Genomic DNA, 20,979 nt, shown 5'->3' with positions numbered 1-20,979 from the left:
TACGCACGCACAAACACATCATCAATCACTCCTTACACCTTATAAACATATGTGTATTTATTTACAGATATATATTTATATATTTAAATTTATATATATGAATAAATATATGTTTATGTATATTTATGTTTATATATATATATATATATATATATATATATATATATACACCCCTGGACAAAAAAATTTACGAGTCCTCAAAAAAACTAAAATTGACACATAATGAATTATTCTTGATATTTAATTAGTTTTTTTTGTATTGCTTGACATATGTGATGACTACTCGTTACTTCAAGGTTAAAATAAAAGATCCTACTCATGAATTGTACTTAGAAATTGCCATTATATACCAGGTATCAGATTACCCGAACCTTAGAGACCCATAACGGTTCATTTATGGTCGAGTGTTTGTGATGAAATAATAAAAGACATGTTTTTTTTCAATTCATATTTAAGAAGTAGGTTCTAATCGCTTTATTTTAAATTAAGGTATTTTACATTAAAACATATTTATAACATTTAAAAATATTTAATACTTAGTGAATTCACCTTTATTTTTTATAACATGTAAAATTCTATTATTTAACGAAGCGTAAAGCGAATTTAAAATTTCTGAAGTTATTTCTTCTTCCCAAACTTGAATCAAGTTTCTTTTTAATTCCTCAATGTTTTTTGATTTTTTTTCCGACTTTTTTCTTCATAATAGCCCATAAATTTTCTATCGGGTTCAAATCAGGACTATTCCCGGGCCACGTCATCGATTTTAAGCCAATTTTATCTTTGAATTCATTGATCTGTAAAAAAAAACAATAAATTATTTATCAAGTGGTCACAAAATGCATTAAAAAAATAAATATTTGTACTCACAGTGCGGGCTCTATGGCACGGCTCAGAATCGTCCTAAAAAATCGGGTCCGCGGTATACTGCGTAATGTCCTCGATTGTTGGAATAAGATGGTTTTTCAACACTTTTTTGTACTGGATGGCATTCATCGTACCTTGTACAAAATTTAGAGGTCCCAAACCGTACGCTGTCATGCACCCCCAAATCATGACGTAGGGTGAATGTTTAACGGTTCGAGTGACGCACGACGGATGATATCTTTCCCCAGGTTTTCGTCGAACTATCTTTATGCCGTCTGGACCAAAAAGGTTGAATTTTGATTCATCGGAGAAAATAACATTTTGCCAATCCTCCAAGGTCCAATTCTGGTGCTCCTTCGCCCAATCCAGTCTAGCCTTCAGCATTTTGTTCGTCAGTAATGGTTTCTTTGCGAATGGAAACCATGCTCCAACAGCCACCTGGACACTGTTTTTACTGAAAATGTTGATGTGCTGGTAGAATGCACCTCTGCGTGTATTTCAGATGCCGTTAAAAATCGATCGCGCATAACAATTTTTTTTTTAAGCGATCATCTCGGGCAGATGTCACGCGCCCCCGTCCGCTTCCTTTTTTTCCGTTCTATGGATCCAGTTTCTTGGAATTTTTTTAATAAAAACCTCACTGCACCTTCTGAATACCCAACTCGACGAGATATTTTACAATTAGATATGTTTTGTTGCGACAATGTGATTATTTTGGATTTTATCGCAATCGACATTTTCTTTGCACTTTTCATGATTGTTGTGTTATGTTCACTCAAACGTGGGTAAAACAAGACTGTTTGAGACATTTTTAAATATAAATATTGTAGAAAGGTGACACATAGTGTCCTTAATTTATCGAACAAAAGAAAGAGGTATCGAAAAAGGATTTCTTAGAAAAAGAGTTAAGTAAAGTCAAGGCGTGCGGTGAGCAGGTAAACTCGTAAATTTTTTTGTCCTGCGGTGTATATATATATATATATATATATATATATATATATATATATATATAAATATATATATATATATATATATATATAAACATAAATATACATAAACATATATTTATTCATATATATAAATTTAAATATATAAATATATATCTGTAAATAAATACACATATGTTTATAAGGTGTAAGGAGTGATTGATGATGTGTTTGTGCGTGCAATGAAAACAATAAACATTGAATGACGCATGCTCACCACACTGGTCAATGCCTTGTATATCAATGCACTCGATGACGCAACATGTCGATATTAATAAAATATAATTGTATATACAGGGTGATACAAAAAGGAGTGTACTAAATTCATTTATATTTTCATATTTTTACATGTTTGATGTAATGCTTTGATTGAAAACATCTCAACGTAAGACATTTTCAATTGAAGCATAAATATAACATCCATTATTTGAGCAATTTGGTTGTCAATCATGGGTAGAATGATGAAGTTCACACGTATATAAACCGATACTTAAACCAACCTATGACACGTCGTAAGCCCTGTATATATCCTGATTTCCATAAATTTCCTCATCTTTGTTAAGACTATAGTAAAAATGTTAATAAAGATTATTCCTAAGGCGTTTTTGGAAACAATCTTCGCTTCTTGTAGCTATCTTTTTGTTCAAGCTATATAATTCCAAAACAAATAAAATTAATTAATAAATAACACTCTGTATATAGGCTGATATGTAAAGCAGTTGCATTTAGTGAACCAAGGTGATAGATTGATGTGGTAACAATTTAGGTACCATATGAAACTATGTTTGGCTCTGAGTAAGTCACATATCGCTCACTCCTTTCAACAACGTCATATATAAAAATCGTTAAATTTCAGTTGTGCATGTTTTTGGAATGCCCAGAAAATGTACTATATCCTAGCAAAAAGGGCATATTTTAAACTTAGTATTTACCCGCTTCAGGGCAGAAAGTGTTGTTTTTGCATTTTGAAGAAAAGGTATTGTTTAATTATTTTTGTAAATATACTAAATATTTTTCAAATGGAGAAAAAACATTCAGGTTTTACCTAAAAAGATATGTTGTATATACATATATATATATTTATATATATATATATATATATATATATATATATATATATATATATATATATATATATATATATATATATATATATATATATATATATATATATATATATATATATATATATATATATATATATATATATATATATATATATATATATATAAATTTATATTATCCACTGACACTTCGTGATGGAATTGCATTTTTAATTTATTATTTGATTAAAACCAATATTTTTAGCTTTTCCACTTTTTTATTTGACCAGCGACCGGGTTTCGTCGTTACCGACATCATCAGACTGGAAAAGCTATAAATATTGGTTTTAATCAAATAATAAATTATATATATAAATATACATATATATATATATATATATATATATATATATATATATATATATATATATATATATATATATATATATATATATATATATATATATATATATATATATATATATATATATATATATATATATATATATATATTTATATATTATACATATATGTTAAGATATTAAATTTATATACATACACATACTCGTTAAGATTTCAAAAAAATGTTTAAAGTATTAATATATTAATAAAATATTGTGTCGGGTTGTGGCCCTGTTGTTACTGCCGCGGACTTTTGAGACAGAGTTTCTGGGTTCGAACCCGCTTTACCAAAATTTGTTACATATTTTGAATAGTAAGCCGCTCAGAGAAATAAAATAAAATAAAATAGTATTTATGTTAATAATAAAAACACAAATATATTTCTTTAAAAAAATTATGTTAACATTTTTTTAGAGTCTTCTTAGTTGTACATTTAATTTTTAAATAACTGTCATGAAATCTATTTTTTTGTTTTTTTTTGTTTTGAAAAAATAAAATAGACATTCAAGTTAGTAGATCCTAAAAATCTATGTATTATTTTGATATTTATAATACAAATTATGGAGTTCTACAAATTAAACGCTAAATCAATAAATAATAAAAAAAATGTTAAAAAAAAAACAAATGTCAATGTCCATTTTAATTCATAACACTTTTGTATTAGCAATAATAACACAAAGCATTCATCTTACACGGTCAAAATACATCGAGTTCCGTTACAGATTTATCTTAATTATTCATTATCCATAATTCATATCCGAGTCAACCTTGCTTCATTTTCCAATGTCCACATTACACGCCTGTCTGGACGTTTCACCTTATTTTCACGCTCTTCTTCCTTCAAGACCACACTTGATTAGTCCGTCTGCATCGCCCTCTTCAGAAACTAAGAAAAGGTTTTCTGACACGAATGCGGAAATGAGTCATGCTTGGCGGTATATATTCCAGCCGAATGAAGTATATTTTAATACAGCGAGTGCTTTTGCCTAGGATTTTCACTCATGAATCACATGAAATTATAGTAACCATAAACATAAAGAGTAAATCCACTCATGAGTAGGCAAAGGCTATGAAACTTAAAGAGTTGAAGCCTGAGTAGGGTCATGATAAGCGGTGTTGCATAAGCCGTAGCTAAATTTCAGTCACTTGGACGTTAGGTAATTCAAAAAATATATATATATATATATATATATATATATATATATATATATATATATATATATATATATATATGTATATATACATATATATATATATATATATATATATATATATATATATATATATATATATATATATATATATATATATATATATATATATATATATATATATATATATATATATATATATATATATATATATATATATATATATATATATATATATATATATATATATATATATATATATATATATATATATATATATATATATATATATATATATATAAACATGTATATTATCACAAAGTTAAAATATACTTCATTCGGCTGTATGGATGGATATATTCATATTAAAAAATAGTATATACATACATGTACATATATATATATATATATATATATATATATATATATATATATATATATATATATATATATATATATATATATATATATATATATATATATATATATATATATATATATATTGATCGAATAGAATCTATACAATAAAAATTTATACGACATTGAAATTTTAGATAGTTCAAGTAATGAATTTATGAAATTACCCAAACTCATAACACGCAGGAACAATGCAGACCTTATTTTTCTGTAAAATTTTTAAATAATTATGTAGATTGCTCAGAGCTTTTATCACTAATCAAGTGTAAAATGGTTGAGAAAAGGATTTGGACACACCTACAAATGTTGTGATTAAAATAATTGCTCAAATTATAAGCTGACTAAAAAACTGTTTAATTATTTATTTTTATTTATTTATTTCAATACATATTACATACATAAATCAAATAAACATATAATATTCTTGATGAGTTATTTCTATTTCTCATTTTGGGACATGGGATTGAGGTTAACAAGACTGGAACACAAATAATAAAGTAACAAAAAAGATTTTTTTTTAAATAACCGAAACTAATTCTTATACATGGCAAAATATAAAAAAATAAACAGGGATAATAAATAGGCACAAGAAGCATATTTAAAAGAAATAAATGAGAAAACACAAGGTAAGAAGCATATTTAAAATAAACAAATGGGAAAATATAAAAAATGAGAAAATATAACAAATGAGAAAATATAAAAAAAATACGGTAAAAACAAAATAATAAAATATGACTAATCACTACATATATATCTTTCCATAATATGTAGTAACTAAAATAACGTTTTCAGGCGTCTTCCAGTATTTACAATAATCCTGTTAGGAACTTGCACACATCAATGTAAAAGTGTCTCTTCCGAATAAAACCTTTCTTCAACCAACCACAGATGGTTCCAATGACTCACACATAAAGGGTAATGAGATTTATGGTATACCTACCTGTACTAATGTAGGAGTTTCAAATATTAGAGTAGTCTGGTTGTCGATCGTGGGCAGAATGGTGAATGTTGCACGTGTGTAAAGTGATCACTTAATCCTCCTACAGCAGGTGAAACACTTAACCTGCCTATGACAGGTCATAAGCCCTGCAATTACCAGACTTCCATTACGTCTTCATCTTTGTGACGATGTCAAAAAAAATGTAAAAATAACTTATAATGTAAAATAATGATTCATCTAGGACTTCCAATAATATGAGTAGTGAGTGCCAGTATTTTGAGTAATTGGTCTCTTCTTCTTCATCATCAAAACCTTATTCGCACCCGATGGTGCATAGGGTACTGCATATAAACAGTGCTATCTTGATCGTTAACATATGAAGGAAACGTGATGAGCCCTCCGCTTCAGGTCGCAATCCAGGGTAATATTGAATAAATATTAGAGTGAAAAAATCACGTATATTTATTTGACCTCCCCCTGGGATTCGAACCCGGGACCTACAGTACAGTAGCTGAGCGTGTTGAGCATTGCACTACGGAGGCTGAACAAATTGATTTACCCATTGTTTTTTTTAAATCATTAAAAAAAATATATAATTGTAAGCTTTGTAAATAAATTGTCACAGTTCCTCACTCTTCTTGAACTTCTTTGTCTCTTTTGAGATATTTAAAAATAAAACAGGTGGTACTTTAACATTTAAAAAAACATAATGTTTAAATTGATGATAATAAAGAAGGAAAAAGGGAGTTTAGGGAAGGAGGTAGAGGGAAAAACTAAGGGAGGAGGTTTGATGAACAGTTAGGATTCTAATGATAAATAGTAATAGCTCAGACGTTTCTTAAAAGTTATAAGAGACTGTGCATTTTTTACAAGGAGAGGTAATTCATACATTTCATCTTGTTTTTATATATTCTTTAAACTGTTCTCAGCACCAATGTTGTCCCCAGCACGTGTAACTCCTTTAAAATCATATATAAGGAGTGGCGGACTAATTTTTGTGTGCTCAGATTAAATAATTTTCAAAATGTGTATACGCCGCGCTCGCTCTGTTTTTATATTGGTGTCGCTTTGTTCTTCTCGCCCTTGGGGTTTGTAATTTTCGATATATTGGTGTAATTTTGTTATTTCACACTTATAACTTTGTAATTTTAAATAAATAAAATATTATCTTCATTTGCGCGTTTCCCTCTTCCTAATCAAAAGTGTTCCAGTACCGTTAGCAGTAACAGGTGCATAGAAATAAAACAAATTTATTAAAAAAATAAAACAAACGGAATGATTGGTTTATAATTTTATTATTTTATTATCAAATTATACATCGATTTTACATTTTATTTGATTAGAATATTCAATTATTTATATATAAATGTAATTGGATTTTATACATTAATTCAATTTTATATATTATATTAATATAACATTTAATTTCATATTAAATTTCAATAGATCACATAAATGATTAATTATTTTCGTCTTAACTACATATTTACATGGTCAAAATTAATATATCAGAAATTTTATAAGTTTTATATGTTCAGGGTGGCGCAAAACTAATCACCTTATCGGAAGATATTATTGCAAATGGCGTTGTACGTCAATCATGTGTGACATTTGTGAACTAGACTGCTGCAGTATATACAAACAAATTGATACAACGGGCAGAAATGTGTATCAATACTGGCGGCAGTGGCAGTTTTCACAACGACGCATATCATATTTTTTTATATAACTTAAAAATTTTAAAAGGATCAAATAATAGTTAAATTTTAATTTTTTATTTAGTTCATAAGTTGTAAAGGACCAAATGAATTCCCCTTCACTCAAAATCATTATTTTTTCATTTTGTAAAAAAATTCAAAAACAAAATTCGATAATTTAATTTGCGCAATTTTTTTTTTATATACTGCAACTGTCCAGTTAACAATGTCAAATATGATTGACGTACAACGCCATTTGCAAAAAATATAACATCTTACGATAGGGTGAATAATTTTGCGCCACCCTGTATATACATATATACATATGTATGTGAGTGAAAAGAACAAGATAGCATTTTTTATATAATACTAGGTGTACCCGGCCACGCGCTGCTGCGGCTCAGTCTAGTTAAATGTAAAAGAAAGAAAATAGAAAGCACACATTTCTAACATATTCAATTACACATATTCAATGTGTAGCAATCAAATTGTATTAAAAATAAAGCATTAGAAAAAGTTGAAAATGCTTAGTAACAGTCGCTGTCTGCCTTGAGCAATATTTAAGACTGCGTTTTTTGCTGTTACGTTCAACAGATGGCGCTGCCATGAATGTTGAAAAGATGTTTTAAAAAACAAACAAAATCATATTTCACTTGTCACATGTACATAAAAACATGCGCGTTCGAATGCAACGTTGTGTCAAAATTTCAAAGCAATCGGCGTTTTTTTAAACGAGAATTAGTATTTGAAAAACCAAGATTAGCATTTTTTTATATAATTATATTTTAAACTTATTTTTAGCAACTTAAAGCTTTTTAAATTTTATTTAAAAATAAAGACTTTGTTATATTATATTATATTATCATATCGTAGTATCTTCACTCCGTCCTTAACTAAAATAATATGTTATTGTCTTGGTAATTATTTACAGGTATTCATAAATATATCTGTCAGTTTGTAAACAATATTAATACGTTGACTGTCAACTACGAGATAACTCATAGATTGCATTCTTTGCTAGGATGCCAACTAGGAGTTATCTCGTACTGTGTTTACTTGCCATTTTTCTGTAGCTACCATCAAATTTATAGTATGGCAGTGCTAATATGGATAGATAGCGCATAGGAAGAGAACAAAACTCAATCCTGGCTTACATGAACAGAAAATTTAATTATAAATAAAGAGAAAATATAATTATGTATTATAATTCACTCACTCCTTTCAAGAACGTCATAAATCAAAAAACTTGATTTTTCAGAAGAACGTTTTTAAAGTTTAAAAATACAATGAAATGTATTCAAAATAAATACTAAGCCGCTTATTGAACTTTTTACTGTGCAACAGATCTTTTTAGGTAAAACTTCAAGGTTTTTTCTACATTAGAAAAATATTTAGTATATTTAAAAAAATAATTAAACAATACCTTTCTTCAAAATGCAAAAACAACATTTTCTGTCCTGTAGCGGGTAAATATTAAGTTAAAAATATGCTGCTTTTGCTGGGATATAGTACATTTTCTAAGCAATACGAAAACATGCACAGCTGAAAATTGACGATTTTTGATTTATGATGTTCTTGAAAGGAGTGAGTGAACTAGAATTTTTATTATTATACTTTGATTAAATGATATTGGCTTTTTAGACCGGAGTTCTGAAATTTGCCGTGCCAGTCAATGCGTTAATTTATTGATAATCGAAATAAAATGAATCATTTAAAAAAGTGATAGCGATTTTTTTTAACTGAGTCAAATTATGTTCATTATTTTTTTAGTACTAGCTTGAGAGTAACTTGGAATAGGGAAGTAGGATGATTGAAGATATTTTTTTTGGTTCTTACATCGAAAATCCTTTAAAAAATCCTGTACAGTTTCAATATTTTGAGTGTGTCCAAATACTTGTTCACAAAATCTGGATTATCTCCAATTACAGGAGTTATTTTCAAATTATTTTTTGACATGTCAAAAAATAATATGAAAATAACTCCTGTAATTGGAGATAATCCAGATTTTGTGAACAAGTATTTGGACACACTCAAAATATTGTAAAGAAATTATCTGGTCAAATTATAGGCTTAAATAATAAAAATGAAAATGGTATTTTCTGACGTTTCTCATGTGTGTGATTATAATCCAGGATTCGGACCTCACATACTAATATAAGAGTTTCTGCTTAGTAAAAAGCTTCTTAACATCTCACCAATAGATGTCTCTAGTGAAGTTCTAGTGATTCAAGAACAAGGTTTCTTAATTGGTTCAAATATATAGAACTTCCAAGAATTTGAGTAGTGTGGTTGTCAATAATGGGTAGAATTGGTGAATGTTACACGTGTGTAAAGTGATCACTTAAACCAGCCGATGACGGTCGTCAGCCCCGTAAATTCCCAGACTTCCATATTCTTCTTCATCTTTGATGAGATGTCAAAAAATAATCTGTACAGTTTCCTTTTCAATTCACAACTTTTAATTTTACAAATAAACATATAAACATAAATAAACAATATATCTTTAATTACGATGAAAATTTTCTTTTGAAAGGTGTGTTAAGATGGTTTGGGCATGTGGAATGAATGAGTGAGGAAAGAATAGTAAAACAAATGTAAAGCGAATGTAGTTAGAAAAAGGAACAGAAAAAAACCAAAGAGATATTATTTTTTGACATCTCATCAAAGATGAAGAAGAATATGGAAGTCTGGACATTTACGGGGCTGACGACCGTCATACGCTGGTTTAAGTGATCACTTTACACACGTGTAACATTCACCAATTCTACCCATTATTGACAACCACACCACTCAAATTCTTGGAAGTTCTATATATATGAACCAATTTAGAAACCTTGTTCGTGAATCACTAGAATTTCACTAGGGACATTGATCATTGGCATGATCAAGTATGTCAAATACACAAAAGCAGTAAGATCAGGAGTCTATAATGTGTGAGGAGATGAATGACTATAGAAGAGGCGAAGAATGTTCACAAAGACAGAATGTCGTGGCGTTTATTTTGAGACCAAATATTTGTTTGGTTTACATCAAACACCCTCATATAAATATATTTTATAAATTACAACATTATGATTGTGTCCAAATACTTGCTATCAAATCTGGATTATCTCCAATTACGAGTTATTTTGTATATCACTTTTTGACATCTCAACAAAGATGAAGAAGAAAATGTAAATAACAGAGACCTTTTTCATTTGATGTATTCAAGATCTGAGCACCGGAATAATTAACTTACTGGGAGACGCCTGAAAAACATGATTTTTTAATGCAGCTAATAATAATTTGACTATATGTGACTAGCCTTTGACAAACTGTATGCCCAGAAAACACCTAGATATCCATAAAGTTCTTTTTCTTTCAGTCAACATTTAATATAAATATATATATATATATATATATATATATATATATATATATATATATATATATATATATATATATATATATATATATATATATATATATATATATATATATATATATATATATATATATATATATATATATATATATATATATATATATATATATATATATATATATATATATATATATATATATATATATATATATATATATATATATATATATAAATGTATATATATATATATATATATATATATATATATATATATATATATATATATATATATATATATATATATATATATATATATATATATATATATATATATATATATATATATATATATATATATATATATATATATATATATATATATATATATATATAAAAGTAAAGCCCGTAAAAAGCCCAAACATAGTGCTTAATTCTATAGAATTTCACAAGAGACATTTACTTCTTCTAGACAGGAAGCTTTTTATTGAGCAGAAACTATTTCGTTTGTATGTAAGGTCCGAATCCTGTTACAAATTCTTCTTCGTCTATGTTGAGATGTAAAAACTAATATTTTTAAAATTAATTTAATATGAATATTATCGAAATCAGTCTTACAACCTATGTGCGTAGCACTAAATATATATCGTTACAAATATTTATACATCCTTCGATCATTTTGTACAAAAATAATACAGACAAATTGGGATAATTATTGTATTGATACAATTTTCAAAAATATTCACATTGTCACGGTCAAATTGTTAGTGAGCACTTTCCAGTAGTTTGCTTTCGGCATCGCTAGATGGCACCCTGTGTTGCGTTGAAAAGTCGCTTGTCATTTCGCACATCTCTGGAGAGATATCTGAATAAAGAAAGAAGAAAATTTTTATTTATTGTAACTGCAGACAGTTGGTAGAATTCCATATTGAATTGTTGGGTCATATATCTAAAATTAAACAAGGTTTATTGGATTGAATTCTACATTTACTTATGTATATCGCTCACTCCTTTCAAGAACGTCATAAATCAAAAATCGTCAATTTTCAGTTATGCATGTTTCAGGAATGCCCAGAAAATGTACTATATCCCAGCAAAAGCGGCATATTTTCAACTTAATATATACCCGCTACAGGGCAGAAAGTGTTGTTTTTGCATTTTGAAGAAAAGGTATTGTTTAATTATTTTTTTAAATATACTAAATATTCTTCAAAAACATTCAGGCTTTACCTAAAAAGATCTGTTGCACAGTAAAAAGTTCAATAAGTGGCTTGATATTTATTTTTAATACATTTCATTATATTCTTAAACTTCCAATTGATCTCCTGAAAAATCAAGTTTTTTTTATATATGACGTTGTTGAAAGGAGTGAGCGATATATTGAACTTATAAGTATACTTGCATGAATGTGAAAAGATGTTACAAAAATGATCAACTTACGATTTCTGTCGCTTTCCAACCTCGGAGGATCTAATCGGATGTGAAGGGATCTCATGGAGTCTTCCGGAGAAAGCCTCTCGTATTTAACAGGAAGAGTGGAAGACGGACCCATGGATGATGGCGAAAGCACTGGAAAATAACATAATATTAACCTTTGCCTTACTGTGGCATATCGCTCACTCCTTTCAACAACGTCATATATCTAAAAACTTGATTTTTCAGGAGATCGTTTTAAAAGTTTAAGAATATAATAAAATGTATTAAAAATAAACATCAAGCCACTTATTGAACTTTTAACTGTGCAACAGATCTTTTTAGGTAAAACCTGAATGTTTTTTCTCCATTTGAAAAATGTTTAGTATATTTGAAAAAATAATTAAACAGTACCATTTATTCAAAATGCGAAAACAACACTTTCTGCCCTGTAGCAGGTAAATATTAAGTTAAAAATATGCCGCTTTTGCTGGGACATAGTACATTTTCTGGGAATTCTGAAAACATGCATAACTGAAAATTGCCGATTTTTGATATATGACGTTGTTGAAAGGAGTGAGCGATATGTATTCACTAAACTTAATACACTACGGATGTGTCGTGACTGATTTAAAAAAGAATGCTAAAAAACTGCTGTAAACTAACAAACCAAATTACCAACCATTATGCCACTTCCCTGTAGGTATAGGCAAAGAGAATTGAATGCCACACTGCTCTGTCTTAGCAACAAAAAAATTGTGTCGGGTTATGGTCCCACGGTTAGTGTCGCGGACTCTTGAGTCAGAGTTTCTTGGATCGAATCCACTATACCACAATTTGATACCTATTTTTAATCATGAGCCGCTTAGGCATACAGAAATTTGTAAATAATAAAAACACACATATTTTTCATTTATAGAAATAGTTTTCTGTGAGGCTAAGCAGCTCATTATTAAAAATAGGTATCAAATTGTGGTAGAGTGGATTTGATCCAAGAAACTCTGACTCAAGAGTCAGCGACACTAACCACGGGACCACAACACGACACAATTTTTTTGGTCTCAAACATCAACTACTGGGTGGATAACAGATAAAGGTATACATCGTACTGTTTGTTTCAAAAACCTATCACAAGAAGACTTTGTTTTTTGAGTGGATCAAAAGACAAAGTCTTTTTATTTCTCTAAATAATATATCAATATGATCCACAAAGTTAATACTTCCAATATTCAAAACCCATCACAAGCCCTAAGACATGGGAATGGACATAGTAAGAGTGCCTGAGTGATTCATCGGAGACCTGAGTATAAGCCCTTTAGCGGCCATTTTGTTTATTCCTTTGATATACAAGTTCACATTGCACATTGCACATAAAATAAAGGTAACTCACTGTGGTTCCTTTGAGATTGCAGTGATGGTAGGGCATAAGAGTTGCCGTCATATGACTGCTGACTATTCCTTCCAAAACCGTGGTAGATGTTGCCGGATTGGGTGAAGTTCTTCGGGATGACAGTCGCTTTCTGCGCTGGCGACATTATCAGATAATCCTTGTCGTTCGTCAGGCCGGTATTGGACAATGGTGTTCCTGAAATATTGGATTATTACCTGTTATAAATATTGGAATAGTGAAATAACGATCTATCATTATTATGAGAGGTGCTTGTTATTAGAGGTTCCACAGTATTTCTTAAAATCTATTGTGACATGTGTTTCCAGAAATTTCGCATCATTTTCAAACACTATATACGGTGCATATAATAATAAAAATAAGAATATCTGATAAAATTAAGAAAGGTGTCTTGAGATGGTTTGGACATTTAGAATGAGTGAGGAAAGAATGGTAAAAAAAAATATGAGGAAATGTAAAAAAAAGGCATAGGACGATACTTAAATCAAAGTCAAATACTTGGTCAGGATTTTAAATAGTTGCCGGGTACGAATGAAGAGATACATGAATGTGGAAGAAGCAAGGGAGGTTTGCAGCAGAGTAGTGTGTGGCATTTTGTTATCTAAGTGGCACGGTACCCAGTTAGTTAGTTAAAAATAATTATCTACCTGATCTAGACAATTGTTGACCAGCTACATAGTTCACGAGGTGCTGATTGGTCGGATACCACTTGCTTGTCTGGCCGCCATTTTGTGCCGTGGAAGCACTGCCTACCCCTACCGAGCTGTACAAGGCCTGTGCCGGAGGATGGCAGTTGATATACAGCTCTGGGTTAGGCATGGTTGAATTATCTGGTATCTAAAATTAAATATATTAATTTTTTTATTATTGTAATAATCCATTGTTTTGTTTACTAATGTGTGGAAAATTATTGTATGACAGGATTCAAAATGAAGATATAAGAAAGGAATGTAAGGCTGAACGAGGAATAATTGAAAAGATACGAAGAGTTCTTTACGGCGGTATGGACATGTGGAGCAAATGGATAACGAGAGAATGACTAAGAAAATATATGTGGTGAATGTGAGAGGGAAAACAGAACGAGGACGACCGAAAAAGACTTGGCACGATCAGATCAATCAGAACCTAAAATCTGGCGGTGTCAAAAGTCTGCGTAATCGGAGGGCATCTATGACTAGATGTATGGATGTGAAGGATGCGAGGAGTATATGTCAGGACAGAAGAGTGTGGCGTTCCATCTTCTCTGCCTACCCCTGCAGAGAAATGGCGTGATGGTAGTAGTAGTAGTTGTTTACAAAATTTAATACAGTTATGTGATAGGAGAAAGCTATTAGACCCGATCAACTTATACAATGTTTTAAACAACATTTTAGACTGTCTTTTGTTATTGCAAATGATAAACATTTATGCCCCAACTAGAAACACGAGAAACCGTCAAATATTTTACTGTAATAATAGCCGGACAGTGTCTGGAATTAGCACTCCCATTCACGGAATGCAAAACCTCGGCAATGATTTCGCTGATCATACCGATATCTGGAACGTGTCACTTGCTAACTATACAGCAAGAATAATTACAATATGTCAGGCTGATGTATAATTCCTTGTCTTATATGTTCGTTCATCTTTGTGTGATATACCTATAAAGAGATTATTATTTTGTATCACAATTATGACATGTATTATATTTACTATTTACAAATTGGCTACAGCCATAAATAAAGATTTTTTTTACAAATAACACAATAATTTGCCCTCACAAAGTTTTTTCATGCCAAGAAAACATTTTACAATACCGTAGAACGGGGCTACTTGAACTTTGATGTGTTACTTGAGCCCAGTACAAAAAAAAATTAAATCTGTATTTGGTCTATAGTAATTAACGTATAAGTCTCACTTGTCAGGGAAACAATGAATTATGTCGATACGTTCATTATTGTAGACCAAATACAGATCTATTTTTTTTTTGTACTGGGCTCAAGTAACTCATCAATGTTCAAGTAGCTCCGTTCTACAGTACTTATTTAATGTATTATTACAGTTCAATACATTTTACTTGAGTTGTTTAATTGGGTGTCAGGTTGTGGTCCCGTGGTTGGCGTCGCGGACTCTTGAGTAAGAGTTTCTGGGTTCGAACCTACTCTATCACAATTTGATACCTATTTCTAATAATGAGCCACTTAGGAACACAGAAATAGTATTTTTGTAAATAACAAAAACCAAAATATTTCTCGTTTATTTCAGGAAGAAAAATCATGATTTTCACCTGTGATTGAACACCAGGCGACCTCCGGAATTTGATCATGTCTTCGTAAACCCTGTCGTAAACATGGCTTCGTATGTCTTCCTCGGGATTTGGATTGCTTGTCACGTATACCTGCAAATTTATTCATTTATTTTAACTTCATATACAGAAAAAAAATAAGTATATTGGCGGGCATATTGCTAAAAAGCAGTATCTTCCAACCAACCAAAAACAGACTAGTGATATTAATCAAAACTTTTTATACCATATATAGCTTATACATAACGTTTTATACAATCAGAAGGTAGATAGTACTTGAACATTAAATAAAAACATGAATTACAAATTAACATACAAAAAAACATAAATTACAAAAGATGATAATATGAAAGGCAAAGGAAAAAGGGATTTTAAGAAAGGAGGTAGAGGGAAAAACTAAGGGAGGAGGATCGATGGACGATTAAGATTCTAATGATAAATAGTAATGTCTCAGATGTTTCTTAAAAGTTATTAGAGAAGGTGTATTTTTTACAAGGAGAGGTAATTCATTCCATAGTCTGGTTGCTTGGACAGAGAAGGAATTCCTGAAGAATGATGTGTTATGGCGAGGAATGGAATGAAATTCAAATTCAATTAAACTATTTAGACATTTAATTGAACATCGGTTAAGCAAGATTCGTCAATAGCCAACTCGAACCCCGCCCACTCCTTTCAACCTACGAGTATATAAACCCGACGTATTTTGACTAACATCCCTAGTGCATGTCAGACCTCGGCTCTAAATGCATGTTTGTTCTGCAACCCTTAGTGCATGTTGGTCTTCGGGTCGACCAAAATCGCATGTCGCTCACTCCTTTCAAGGACGTCATATATCAAAAATCGTCAATTTTCAGCTGTGCATGTTTTCGGAATGCCCAGAAAATGTACTATATCTCAGTAAAAGCGACATTTTTTAAACCTCATATTTACCTGCTACAGGGCAGAAAATTTAATTTTTTAATTTTGAAGAAAAGGTATTGTTTAATTATTTTTTTAAATACCCTTATTATTTTTCAAATGGAGAAAAAACATTCAGGTTTTACCTAAAACGATCTGTTGCACAGTAAAAAGTTCAATAAGTGTCTTGATATTTATTTTTAATATATTGTATTATATTTTTAAACTTTAAAAACAATCTCCTGAAAAATCAAGTTTTTTTATTTATGACGTTCTTGAAAGGAGTGAGCGATGTGATAAAAATTTTGTGTTGTTTTAAGTGTGTAAATAGTGCTATGATAGTGACGGTTAGTATTTTTTGCTGCTCTCACGACACTCCCAGTTCGTTTTGAAGGCTGCCATTTTCAGTCACGTATACTCACAAGTACTTCTGCAAAAAACTCTGCACCCTTTCGATGAGCTGGTTACTCATCGTCAAGGGTTTCTGGCTATCTAGGCATGAATTGTTGCACAACACATAATAAAATGAAATAAATAAATATAAGTACCTGTTGACCACTCTGCAGTCTATACACCGGCAGTCTGGTCTGCACCATTTGAGCCCCGTATCGCAACGGATCTATCTGAACATATTGCCCGTTGAAGACGCTGCTGGCGCTGTCTCCGTAGTGCTTTGGGAGGGTGTGGGAGTGTTCCTTGGGCGACTCCTGGTCTGGAGTGAGGGCGGCGTTGGCAGCCTTGAGCTTAGCTAACTTGCTTCCGGCTTTGTCCATCTTTCCATCCAGAAGGATGTCTGGACTCTTGTCTAAAAGCGATAAGCAAAATAAATAAGCTAACACACTAAGGACGGGAGAGGTATTTCTACCCCTTGGGTCGATTGATGCTTAACGATGGAGGGTATTTTTACCTTCTGCGCTGGCATCATTTCAAAGTCAGAAAAGAAGGAATTATTTCATAATTAAAATATAACTTTGTTTTAAAATCACATTAATATTTTATCATAACTTAATTAAAAATGTCTACCAGTTTCAAAGCTAACCGCTTCTTTTTTAAGACTGATTAATACTTTTAACAGTATTAATCACTCTTGAAAAAGAAGTGGTAAACTTTGAAACCGGTAGACATTATAAGTAAGTTATAATAAAATATTTATAGTGATTTTAAAAGAAAGTAACAATATATATATAGGGTTTGAAGAAGATTTTTAATAGTATAACATAATTTAATACTAAGTATAATACTAAAATACTTCACAACATTTTGAGTGTGTCCAAATACTTGTTCACAAATCTGGATTATCTCCAATTATGGGAGTTATTTTTCATATTATTTTTTGACATCACATCAAAGATGAAGAAGAATATGGAAGTCTGGGCATTTACATTTATATTTTGATTATAAGATTGATTATAAGTTTGGAGACTGTCCGCCTCCGTGGTGTAATGGTCAGCGTGTTTAGCTACCGTGCTGGAGGTCCCGGGTTCGATTCCCAGGGGGGGGGGGTGAAAATAAATATTAGTGATTTAACACTGTAATATTCATTTAATATTACCCTGGACTGGTTCCTGAAGCGCAAGAGTGATCACCTTGCCTTCTTGTAAGTAATGATCAAGATAACACTGCGTCAATTTGATGCAGTGCCCTATGCACCATTAGGTGCGGATAAGGGTTATAAGTAAGTATTAATAAGATGGAAAATAACCAAGATATTGCTTCAAATATAAATTAAAGAATTATTTAATGTTTTTATTTGAATATCATGTACCAATCTCTTTGCTAAGATCTAAAATACATGGACACAATTATCAAATCCCGTCATTAGCATATTGTTAGATACTAGATATTAATAAAATTGAACTACTCATATTTACCTAGACTATCCACACTCTCAGTGTCAGTAGCATTCAGAGGGATGTTAGAGCCATCCGTGTGATCTGCATATGGTTTGGTCGCTCCTTGCCCTAAAAAATAAGAAAATTGACTGTTTATTACTTTTTCAGTGAAGCATAAGGCCACATTTCCTTGGTTTCCTCCCGGGTCAGTCTGAAAACTTGACTGTTTATTCATTATTGAGTACGTACAGTTGTAGAATGGTAGTCAGCGGTCTTCCGGGGTGCCAGAATTCTTGGGGTTGGAAGATGAGACATGATAGAGCTATTCTCTCAGTTGGCATTCTCAGGACATATCACTCACTCCTTTCAAGAACGTCATAAATCAAAAAACTTGATTATTCAGGAGAACGTTTTTAATGTTTTAAAATATAATACAATGTATTAAAAATAAATATCAAGCCACTTATTGAACTTTTTACTGTGCAACAGATCTTTTGAGGTAAAACCTGAAGGTTTTTTCTCCATTTGAAAAATATTTAGTATATTTAAAAAAATAATTAAACAATACCTTTTCTTCAAAATGCAAAAACAACACTTTCTGCCCTGTAGTGGGTAAATATTAAGTTAAAAATATGCCTCTTTTTCTGGGATATAGTACATTTTCTGGGCATTCCGAAAACATGCACAACTGAAAATTGACGATTTTTTATTTATGACGTTCTTGAACGGAGTGAGCGATATCTTGGGACATGTCTATCTTTTAAGGATTTATGAATCACCTAACTAGTAAATACACCATATTTATTATTGATATCTCAACAAAGATGAAGAAAAATAAAGAACTTCCAAGAATTTGAGTAGTGTGGTTGTCAGTAATGGGTAGAATTGGTGAATGTTACACGTGTGTAAAGTGATCACTTAGACCAGCCTATGACGGTGGTCAGCCCCGTAAATGCCCAGACATCCATATTTTTCTTCATCTTTGTTGAGATGTCAAAAAAATATAGAAGTCTGGGTAGAGTGGTTTAACTGATCACTTTATACACATACAACATTTACTATTCAACAACCACACTACTCAAATATTCATTCACACCCTAATCCACACCCCAATGGTGCATAGGGCACTGCATCATATAAACGCAGTGTTATCTTGATCGTTAAGAAAGGAATGTTAGGAAAGGTGATCAGCCCTCCGCTTCCGGTACCAGTCCTAGGTAATATTGAATAAATATAAGAGTGAAAAAATCACTTATATTTATTTGACCCCCCCTGGGAATCGAACCCGGGACCTCCAGTCTGACTGTCTCTGACTCAATCTTCTTTCATATATCGCTCACTCCTTTCAAGAACGTCATAGATCAAAAATCGTAAATTTCCAGTTGTGCATGTTTTCAGAATGCCCGGAAAATGTACTATATCCCAGCAAAAGAGGCATATTTTTAACTTAATATTTACCCGCTACAGGGCAGAAAGTGTTGTTTTGGCATTTTGAAGAAAAGGTATTGTTTGATTATTTTATTAATTAAACCAAATATTTTTCAAATGGAGAAAAAACGTTCAAAAATTTAATAAGTGGCTTGATACTTATTTTTAATACATTGTATTATACTTTTAAACCTTAAAAACGTTCTCCTGAAAAATCAAGTTTTTTGTTTTATGACGTTCTTGAAAGGAGTGAGCGATATATAAACAATGGTATTTCATTTCATGTTGAGACACTTATGATATTGGTAAGGTTAGGTTTGAGTTTGAAGCAGTAATGAGTCAAAAGTGCATTACGCTGTACTTGAATTTAGGACTCACCATTGGCCGGAGTACGTCTCGGTTTCCGACACTTGGCCAGCAGGATGATGAAGATGGTGAGGACCACAAACAAAATGGCGACTCCTATGAAGATAGTCAGCATGGGCGTCAGTTGTAGAGCCATCACGAGACCACCTACAAAATAAAACATGATGCGTCTTTAACATACTGTTGGCAGAGAGCAGGAGACGCTTATAAGCAATCCATTTGCTTAGTTTTGGTAGAGTTTGAGATGACAAAAACATTGTACAGATTGGAATTGGGTTTACAGTTACTTGTGATTAGTATAGGATGCTATATAGTATACTAATTAGGGTCGCGAACGATGTGTGAAGTACATAAGTGTTAGTACATAAGTAAAATAAAACATGATGCGACTTTAACATACTGTTGGCAGAGAGCGGGAGACGCTTATAAGCAATCTATTTGCTTACTTTTGGTAGAGTTTGAGATGACAAAAAACATTGTACAGATTGGA

General features: G+C 30.9%; 1 protein-coding gene across 2 annotated transcripts in view; it reads right to left on the bottom strand.

Annotated features, from left to right (window-relative positions):
- Nucleotides 1–11,277: 11,277 nt before the first annotated feature.
- LOC148311115 (neural cell adhesion molecule 2-like) overlaps nt 11,278–20,979 on the bottom strand; it is a 480,558-nt gene continuing 470,856 nt past the window's right edge. For both annotated transcript variants that reach the window (XM_088257228.1, XM_088257229.1), the window contains 8 exons: nt 20,502–20,636; nt 18,735–18,824; nt 17,412–17,668; nt 15,949–16,059; nt 14,330–14,519; nt 13,665–13,859; nt 12,302–12,430; nt 11,278–11,726 (listed from right to left, as the gene is read on the bottom strand). In XM_088257228.1, coding sequence (XP_088113354.1) covers nt 11,626–11,726; nt 12,302–12,430; nt 13,665–13,859; nt 14,330–14,519; nt 15,949–16,059; nt 17,412–17,668; nt 18,735–18,824; nt 20,502–20,636 — 1,208 coding nt within the window. In that variant the 3' untranslated portion in view covers nt 11,278–11,625. The remainder of the gene's footprint in view (nt 11,727–12,301; nt 12,431–13,664; nt 13,860–14,329; nt 14,520–15,948; nt 16,060–17,411; nt 17,669–18,734; nt 18,825–20,501; nt 20,637–20,979) is intronic.

Source organism: Brachycentrus maculatus, unplaced genomic scaffold (genome assembly GCF_059751285.1).
Source record: "Brachycentrus maculatus isolate JH-2025_06_01 unplaced genomic scaffold, ASM5975128v1 h1tg000075l, whole genome shotgun sequence".
Taxonomy (NCBI): Eukaryota; Metazoa; Arthropoda; class Insecta; order Trichoptera; family Brachycentridae; genus Brachycentrus; species Brachycentrus maculatus.
Note: the sequence above shows the minus strand (reverse complement) of the source record. Positions and strands in the feature narration are given on the sequence as shown.